This window comes from Apaloderma vittatum, unplaced genomic scaffold (genome assembly GCF_000703405.1).
Source record: "Apaloderma vittatum isolate BGI_N311 unplaced genomic scaffold, ASM70340v1 scaffold31443, whole genome shotgun sequence".
In the NCBI taxonomy this organism is placed as follows: Eukaryota; Metazoa; Chordata; class Aves; order Trogoniformes; family Trogonidae; genus Apaloderma; species Apaloderma vittatum.
The window spans coordinates 4,320-14,180 of NW_009709176.1; the positions used below are offsets into that span (position 1 = coordinate 4,320).

The 9,861-nt window shown below is 44.1% G+C and overlaps 1 protein-coding gene across 2 annotated transcripts in view; it reads left to right on the plus strand.

Moving 5' to 3' along the window:
- Window positions 1–9,411, plus strand: part of RAB1A (RAB1A, member RAS oncogene family) — a 13,323-nt gene extending 3,912 nt beyond the window's left edge. Inside the window, exons 2-6 of one of the 2 annotated variants that reach the window (XM_009866829.1) lie at window positions 2,197–2,269; window positions 4,296–4,391; window positions 5,846–5,941; window positions 6,952–7,083; window positions 7,321–9,411. In XM_009866829.1, the coding sequence (XP_009865131.1) occupies window positions 2,197–2,269; window positions 4,296–4,391; window positions 5,846–5,941; window positions 6,952–7,083; window positions 7,321–7,518 (595 nt within the window). In that variant the 3' untranslated portion in view covers window positions 7,519–9,411. The remainder of the gene's footprint in view (window positions 1–2,196; window positions 2,270–4,295; window positions 4,392–5,845; window positions 5,942–6,951; window positions 7,084–7,320) is intronic. The other variant, XM_009866830.1, reaches the window with a different exon arrangement.
- Window positions 9,412–9,861: the final 450 nt, after the last annotated feature.

The window sequence follows — 9,861 nt, forward strand, 5'->3', positions numbered from 1 at the left end:
CTTAGGCAATTGGAGCATAATCCTGGGGAAGAAGGCATTGGTTTAACAGTGGATGAGGTCTCAGAGCTCTTGGACCTTACCTTGATCTCAAGGTTTTTCTGCTCTTGGAGAACTAAATTATTAGTGAGGGTAAGCAGCTTTAAATGTCTCTTGCTACAGTTGCTGTTGGGCCATCTCTTGCCTTGGTTCCTGGGCGATGTTGGTGGTTGAGAGGCAGCAGAGCTGGGTAACTAAAGACTGGTCAGTACAGTCCCACTTCAATGATTCTTGGGCTTAATCGCCAAAGGTTGTGTTTTAAGCCCAACTGTGCATCCTCAGCCACTGGCTTGTCGGTGTGGTGGTGGTGAAGTGTCTGGAAGTGGAGCCACGGGAGCCACAAAACCCAAGGAGGCAGTGCTCAGGACTCCAGGCTGTGAGGAGGGATCGTGGTGTCACCTCACGGACAAGCACAAGCTTCAAGAAATGTGTGTTTTGTCTCTTGATCACCAGAGTTAAGAGTTGAGCAGCAGTAACGCTTCTGGTCAGCAGTAATGATTGGGCAATCTTGAAGCTGTTGTGAGATGTGATGTAACTTATCTCCCTTGAACAGTTTGGGTTAATAACTGACATTCTGCTACAACCATCTTGCCTTGTATTAGCACATAACTTGACAGGTGGAGTAGTGAGTTCTGTGACCGTGAGCTGTTAGATATCCTTTGACTTTGATTTTTTGTTTTTATTTCTTTAAATACCTTTAGTGCTTTTAGCTTTGCACTGTGTGGGAAGGTTGCATTTTTAAGAATCAGCTTATTAGTTGCTGCATTTACCGCTTCTGACTTCTCTCTAGCCCTGAGAGTGCTGCAGACACTGGTGAAGGTTTCAGCTGAGTGTGTTCTTGCAGCCTGGGACCAGCCGAGATGACAGATTTGGGCCCTGGAGCAGAGGAGTGGTAAAAAGCTGAGCAGTTGACCATCTGCTTGGCTGTTATCAGATGGGGATCGATGCGGTTTCCTGGCTGGATTCCTGCCACCTGGAGTCAATGGCAATGTTAGTGAATAGTAGGTGGGGACAGTTGACTTAAGGCATTTGCATAAATTTGGTTAAGCGGGTGTAGAAATGTCTGTTGTAAACTCTAGTGGCTAAATGAGAACAGAACTTCATCCTGAACACCACAGGGCTGAAGAGTGTGGATCTAGAATGGGTTAGTCCAGTACTTGCAAAGCAAAATAACTCATCTGAGTGGTGGTTTCTTGCTTTTTCTCTGCTCCTCGATCTCTAGTATTAAGCTGCTCCGTTAGCCTTAAGACTAACAATCTAATGTTTTGCCAACGAGGAAATCTTCCCTACTCTTTGAAGTGTAAGACTAGGTTGATCGCTGGCGATGCTGTGCTCCCTCAGTGTGGGGAGGACTCAACATGAAGCAAAAAAAGAGTTGTCACCTCTTCCCATGTGACTTGAGAATTACTAATATCACACCTGACATTCTCTAGAGAATGAACGTATCCTCATCTGGCAGTGGCTGTAGCTTTGTTTTAGTCCCTGAAAGTCAAGTGGGGTATGTGGTCACTGTCTGTCAGCTGGCAGTCCGTTGTGGAGGGTGGATGTTCGTTTCGCTTTAGCAGACCCATAGGTTTAGCGTTCATGGGTTGTTTAAATATTGTGCTGTTGGGTTCTGCTGGAACTGAAATTTGGGTAACCTAAACTGAGGAAAGAACTGGTTGCTTTCGAAGCTAAGGCAGAGGAGTCAAGCGTTTGAGTTTGACGTAAAGCTGCAAAATGCTGGCTGTGGTGGGCAGCAGGCTGTTGCTACCCTCTGCCTGTTACTTGAGTCACTCAACCGAACGACGAGGTTTGCACTTAATTGCCCGGTGTGATTTTTAGACTTGGCTAGGTCACAAGGGGCTGAAGTAGGACTGTTAAGTCTTGGGGATAATCACACATATAACCCCAGAATAACTTCCCAGGAAAGCACAGTTCTACAGAAAAATGCACTGTTCGGAGCATCTATATCTCAGTATTCCTCATACCAGGTAAGCTGAGTAAATTGGTGAGTGTCTAAACTGTGGATAGAGAAGCTTGGAGCTGTAGGCAACTTCCCTAGTAGTGATTCAATTTACCGTTCTCAAATATTGTAATATACTACCTGTAAGGAATGTGGGTCTGGATAGAGTTTTTCATTGTGACTTATTTTATTTTATTTTTTTTTTCCTTCTGCAGTGATTATTTATTCAAGCTACTTCTGATTGGAGACTCCGGTGTTGGGAAATCTTGCCTTCTACTTAGGTTTGCAGTAAGTGATCACGCTTGAAAACTTTATGTAAAAAAGCTAACAGGTGCTTAGCAAGAACTTCTCTGCTCCAAGAACTACTCGAAAGAACTGATGTCTGTCAGGTCTGGTATAGAAGGAATAATTGAAGTATTGCAAACCCATTCTGTTTCCTGCATTTGTTTCCAGCTGATGTATGTTTGAGTGATACAGAAAGAAATAGTACTAAGAATATGTTCAATTAAGTTTAATTCTCATTTTTGTGTTACTCGAGAACAAGATAACTGAACTTCCATTGTTATAGTAGTGTTGGAACACTGAAGATGGAAGAAAATGTTTGAATTCTGGGGTTGTGTGCCTTCAGGCATGAAGAGTACAATTGTATCAGGGCAAAACCTTGATGAGTTACTACTTGATCTGAATATTTTCAGCCAGATAAAGTTTGATACCTTTGTTGAAAAGACTGAAAATACATACTTGAAACCAATACTCTAGCAATAATAAGGTCTTGCTTCCTTTAGTGAATGAGTATATAATAAATGTTGAAATTGCTAGCAGGCTGCTGTGGCTGAAGTATGATGCAAGAAGCTCTACTTTTCCTGTTGACAGGAAAAGGTAAAATGGGTCTGACAGCTCCAAGTAGAAAAAGTCCACTGAACTCTTTATCTGCATCTGTGCTAAAGTGCAGCTTTCTGTTGTTGTGGGAGGAGAGGAAGGAAGGGGCAATATAAGAAACTAGAGTTTGATCCTGCTGCACGATGATGGCAGCAGTTTTAGAGCCCTAAAGAATTGCTCTGGGCGCCTCTGGGAAGAGCCTGTTGTGTTTCACGTTATCGATATGAAGTGATGGTCTGGTGTGTACAAATAGTGTCACCAAAGTTAAAGGGAGGCACCAAAACCAGTATGAACACTGGGAAAATGTACCCTGCTCTGCTCACACAACTGGCGACAGTGGATTGGAAGTGACACTCCCGCATCAGTTTAGCCTGCTTCTCCTGCAGATACTTTTTGAATTAATTTTGGTTTCATCTCTACAATCCAACTTTACTTTTTTGGTAGCAGCCTAAGTTTGTGCTCAGTTATCGGGTGTTTCTTAAACGAGGTAGCGTTCTTTGGTAGAAATACGACTCTCTAACTAAGCAGCATGAGGCTTTTCAAACGTAGCCTTTTGAGTAGTGAAACGTTAGGGGAATTCATGTCTCCTCATTCCAAAGGCTTTAATGCTTTACTCTTACTTGCATGTGTTACCTCAGACAGATGCGTTACCCAGGGTGCCTTCTGTTTACAGCCCAAAGAAGTCCCTTGCTCTTGTGATACCTGTTGGTTGCATAAAGCCTTTTGTTGGTATATTTTTACCTAAAGTTCTGTCCTCCTGATACTTTGTGAATAGAACCTTCCTTCCTGCCAACAAGCTAACAATTGCTAGAAGGTAGCCAAGACTGATCCAGTGCTTCTTGTGTGTGCCCTAAAGCCTGCTGGAGACTCTGTGGCCAGGTGGCCTTTTCCTTCCTGTACCTACCCAGGCTGCAGAGCAGGAGGGCTGAACACAAGTACCCAAGCTGTAACTCTAAACTGCCTTAGCAACCAGCTCTGTGGTAGCTGAGGATCTGAAATTCAGATGTCGAAAGCGACTGAGGCAGTGCTTCTGACTTGTGGGTAGTTGCTGTGTCATACAGATGAAAAATCATCAAAGGAAAATATTCTGAGGTGTTTTAATGTCCTTATTGGATAACCTAAGCAGCTCTTCAATCTGCCGACATGAGCAAAGACTGGGTTTTTTTAACCTACAGTTCAAAAGCATTTAATGCTACAGGATTTCCAAGAAAAAGAGGCTTTTTGACTAGTTTTTGGAACATAAATCTTGTTGAGGTGCTTTTGAAAAACTTTGCAGATTTTTTTGAAAAGCCCTTGGTGAAAATACTGGACTTTGCCATGAGTGACCAGACTCTTTTTGCTAAGGAATTAAGTATCTTTGCCTGCCTGTTGCATAATAAGAGGTGACTGCAGAAGAGGTACAGCTGGCTTGATTTATGTTCCCTCTTTCTCCTAGGATGACACGTACACAGAAAGTTACATCAGCACGATTGGTGTGGACTTCAAAATCAGAACTATAGAACTAGATGGGAAAACAATCAAGCTTCAGATAGTAAGTAATATTTCTCAACTCCTGGCTACTTCAATCTGTTGAAGCACAGAATTGCATTCATAACTGTTGGTGGCAAAGTACAAAGGTAACTTTATGATTTGATTATTAAAACACAAGCCTTCTTTTACAAGGATTACAAGACTTCTCATGACCTGTCCTTAGAAGGATGCTTATCAAGGCTCTCTGCCTGAAAGAGGAAATGGCCTGTTATAAATTTACATTTTCCTGGGAAGAAAAGAAGGCTTCCCTACTTAAAAAGCAGTGTGGGCTATGAGCTGAAGAAGGGTAGGATCCTGTGCTAGAGTGCTTTCATATCAAAACTGCTGCAGTTCTGCAGTATTTAGCAAAGATTCGTGTAAGTGCAAGAATATCGCACAGCTGTCGGAGATGCCTGGTTCTGCTGCAGCTCCTGATAGCGGGCTGCGCTGTTCAGTGCCGGAAGCTCTGCTTTTGTTGACCTGAATGGAAAAACTGACACAAATGCTTGTAACTGGCCTGTCTGCCTTAGCTCGGGGTTGTATTTTCTGGTTCTGCTTTTGGCCTTTTACTTGGAATAAGCAGGGAAGAGACTTGGCAGTTCTTTCCTCTAATCTGGAAGCACTCTAAAAGGGTGACTGGTGTAATGAAATCTAATATCTATGCAAGGTCACACAATCCTTGTCAGCCACTGCTTTCAGCTCAAGCAGAGGCTCTCAGGGCTTGCAAGCAATGACTCAGGGATTCCAGGCTGTGTTGTGGAGCAGGAGTCCAGTTTGTGGCCAGAAGCTGGAGTCTGTAACATCGCTGTCCTGAGCCCGGAGCAGCCCACTGGTCACTACTGAAATCTGGTTTTAATAGGCAGCTAGCCCGACTCCTGACAGGCTTCCAGGGAGAGAAATGTTTGGGCGAGTGCTCTTCCTGTCCTGCTGCGGGGAGAGGTCAAGGAGCTGATTGTCACTCCTTCATTCTCTCAGCAGGAGAAGAGAAACAGGTTTGGCTCGAGTTGTTGCACTTCATCCTCTGGAGAGGATGTTGCCTTTAAACACCTTTGCAGCTCTTAGAGCAGAGAGGTTGAAGGGAGCAGTCACATTAGAGACCCACATCTCTCTGACCTTACTCCTAACAGGTGTTCAAGCCCTGGCTTGTGTTTGTTCTGACCACTGAACCGTGGCTTCTTTGTGGGTCAAAACTGCTTAATGCTTTCCTCAGTGAGATCTCTTGACTCCACTCGTCCAAAACCAAACAAATGAGCACTTCTAGAAAAGTACCTACTGAGATGCAGTTCTTCTTGGTTAAAAATACCTCGATCATCTCAAATCCTCCTTAACGCATGCAGTTTCCGAGCTGCTTCTGTAGCTGTGACTCGGATACGCTTGCTGTCGGATGGCTGATCAGCTGAGCTGTGTTTCTGGAAGCTGGTGCGTAACGTTGGTGAAGTGACACTGCAGTAACCGACCCTGTGGTTTGTCTTGTAGTGGGACACGGCGGGACAGGAGAGATTTCGAACTATCACTTCCAGTTACTATAGAGGCGCTCATGGCATCATAGTGGTGTATGATGTTACAGATCAGGTAAGAGTTCAACCTGTGCCTGGGGAGCTTCTCCAGGTGGAACACACTAGGGAATTGTAACAAGTTGCCACTTCTGAAGGAGATGGTGACCACATTCTCCAGGCTGTGTTAAGGTTTGCCCCGTCAAATGTATGTGTTAGTCTCTGGTTTGAGGCTTAACACAGAAATAAAAGGAGCAGTGGGATCTGTGGCTCTAAAGCAGTTGTATCTTAGGCTTAACCTAAGACTTGCTGAGCAGGTAGGTGATAGTTCTCTGGGAAAACTTTTCTCACGATGCCTTTGGTAGCAGGTCTGAGTTACTGATGAAAGTTGTTGAAAGATTTCTGAATGTGCTTGAACTTTGTTCTGTGCTAAAAACCGGCATTTGAAACTGAAAACTGCGAGTGTGTCTGCAGGATACAGCTGAGCCAGTGTTCTCTGTGAGTGAATGCCTGAAGATTACTGGTGCAGTTGTCCTTTTGAAGGGCTCTTAGGAAGTGCAGAATTTTCTGAATTAAAAGAAAAAGCGACTGTGTTCAGCGGTGGCTAACTTGAATGTCGGTGTGGCGTGGCAGCTCTGCCCTTCTGGAGTTGGAGGTTGTTCCAGCATCTCTACAACAGTGCAGTTTGTGCCTAATACCTGGTGCTTTGTAAATGCCTGGGCTGCTTCTGGTTTCAGCTGTGTGCCATGTCTTTTATCTCTGCTACAGGAGGAGGAGGAGGAAGAGTCCCAGATGGTAGAAGTTGTTGACTATCTGAGATAATGGAGCAGGGAAAAATAACGGGGGAGAGGGGAGTGCAAGGAGGGAGGAAGGGCTGGTTGTGCAGGGGGTGGAGCGTGGCCTAAGGAGCTGAACAGACCCTGAGGAGGTCAGGGGACTACTCCAGCATTAAAGTACAAAGTCCTCACCGTTCTGGTTGTCAGTCCCTGTGCAGAGTACCCTGCTTCGTGCTCTCCCCCAGTCATTACTGAGCAGCGCTGAGCTCCTCTCCTGGTTAAAGGTCTCGCTTACAGTTCTCTTATCTCCTAGGAGTCTTTCAATAATGTAAAACAGTGGCTGCAGGAGATAGACCGTTATGCCAGTGAAAACGTCAACAAGTTATTGGTGGGGAACAAATGTGACCTGACCACAAAGAAAGTAGTAGACTATACAACAGCAAAGGTATGTCGGTACTATGCGTATTTGCTTCGGTTGAGCGCCCAGTCAGGACCGTAACGCGCTGGAGTAACTTCTGGTGCTACACAGATGTCAGTGTGCCAGAAATGGCAGCAGTTTAACGAGGCCCTGCAGTGCCAGTCTCTGTCAGACTGGAGTTTGGGAGCGGGGCGGTGGTCTGGGAAGCCAGGTGAGGTGTGAACCTGCGTATGAGCTGACTGTTTGCTGTTTCTCAATTTGCAGGAATTTGCAGATTCTCTTGGAATTCCATTTTTGGAAACCAGTGCAAAGAATGCCACAAACGTAGAACAGTCTTTCATGACCATGGCTGCCGAGATTAAAAAACGAATGGGTCCGGGAGCGACAGCTGGTGGTGCGGAGAAGTCCAATGTTAAAATTCAGAGCACTCCAGTCAAGCAGTCTAGTGGAGGTTGCTGCTAAAACTTGCCTCCCCCCTTTTGTCTCACAACAATGAATTTGCAATCTGAACCCAAGTGAAAAAAAAAAAATAAAATTGCCTGAATTGTACTGTATGTAGCTGCACTACAACAGATTCTTACCGTCTCCACAAAGGTCAGAGATTGTAAATGGTCAATACTGACTTTTTTTATTCCCTTGACTCAAGACAGCTAACTTCATTTTCAGAACTGTTTTAAACCTTTGTGTGCTGGTTTATAAACGTGTAATCCTTGTTGCTTTTCCTGATACCAGACTGTTTCCTGTGGTTGGTTAGGATGTATTTTTGTTTCGATGTTTCTATTGGCATGTTTAGATGTCAGGTTTAGTCTTCTGAAGATGAAGTTTAGCCATTTTGTATCAAACAGCACAACAGTGTCTGTCACTTTCCATGCATAAAATTTAGTAAGATATATGTAAGATCTGATTTGCTAGTTCCTTCTTGTAGAATTATAAATGGAAAGATCACACTATCTGATTAATAGTTTCTTCATACTCTGCATATAATTTGTGGCTGCAGAATATTGTAATTTGTTGCACAATATGTAACAAAACTGAAGAAATGTTTAATAAATATTGTACTTATTGGAAGTAATATCAAACTGTATGGTGATAAATATTGTCTTAATTTGTATGGCTAAGGGGGAAATCAGGCTTGCATTGTGCACAAAACATATCTGTGTGCAGCCACGGCTCTCAGACCTTCTAGTAGACCCAGAGACCTTCCCTGCAACTAAAACTCATGACTGTGGCCCAAAAGACTGAGTTGTCGTGGTGCTTAAGGCACGTCCGCTGTACCAGAAGCACCCAGCCAGTGTTCACGGAGGCATAATGCGCTCTGAATGTACAACAGTTCCCTAACTTAGTCTTGGAACTTAATTTATTTCTCAAGGACTTGATTTAGGGAATTCCTGCCTGCTTTGTGTAGTAGGGGAGAGAACGGTGTTTCCCGAACACGAATTACTTCAGCGTAACCTTGAGGTGGTACAACTTTCTACCAGTATATTATGTCTTTTCTATATACTGTTAATTCCATCCTCTTTTAATCAGTACTCTTCTGACTTAGTGCAACAGCTTAGCTTCTCTTCTGTTGTGCGTAGAGGCATCGGAAGGACGAAACGGGGAGAGCAAGACCCCGCAGCAGACTGTTGCTCAAAGTAGGCGCTTATCTCGAACAATTTGGAACTAACCAGCAGCCAAGAGGTTTTGGACAGTGTGTGATTCTTTGTACAGAGCTAATCAAATCATTAGTGCCTGATGTCTAGCTAAAAGCCACAGGAAAGCTAGCCTATAACACTTCCTATACATGTAAAATTGTTCAGCTTTATCTAAACTCAAATGTTCAGCCTATTCTGTAAATAGTCTCATGTTTGAAAGACCATGTAACATTCCCCTAGTAGTAAATACACCCTGTGATAGTAAAAATATAGCCTAGGTATGTTGTGAGGTATAAACTAAAATTGGTGCAAATATCCTCTTTTTTTTTTTTTTCTCTTTCCTGGGGGGGATGACTTTGGCTAACAGCTTTCTTGAACATAGTTGCATAAATCAACAGGCAATTGTAATACATGAAGTATTGTCATGGTTAAGTTGAACTCTCCCACTTGAGACCTTCACAAATAAAGTGATGTGCTTTCTATTAGAGATGTGCTTGTTGGTATAATTCATTATATAATGTGACTTGCTCCCTTCGAGAGGGGGAGCAGTAGGAGCCGCGAGTGCTGCTCGGATCAGGAAGCGAACCAGAAAGAGGTGTGTTGAGGGTAAAACATCTTCCCTGCAGAGAAGTGCACAAATGAACTTAAATGTCAAGATGCCTGCTACATACTATCCAAACCAATGTTAATATATACAGTAATAAAAGCATTGCAAAACCAACTTGGGCTACACCGGTTGTTGGGTGGTTATTTTTTTTCTCCCCCCTTCAGTCATTCCTGGGTTACGGTGCTGTTAAATGATAGAGCCTGGGGTTGTCAGGCTGGAGGTGTGTGGAAGAGGGTAGAGCAGGCCTAAAAAATCCTCAGCAAAGGCCCTGCAGCCTCTTAACTGAGACTGAAACAGGAACTGCTTTTGACAGAACGGGTCGGGCTCAAGCCTGGGCTGCAAACAGGCACCGGGAGCCTTTCCCTGCGCGGAACTCCCACCCTGCCCTGCTGCCACCTTTAAGCATCACCCGCGCGTCTGGGATCTCGTGTTGGGAAAGCTGGTGAGACCCGTCTCGCTGCGACCTCTTGCTTCAGACTTTTCCTCCACCTTACGCTGAGCTCTGAACTGCCACCTGCAACTGGGCAATAAAAAAAATAATAAAAAATTGCCCCTGAAGTTGAG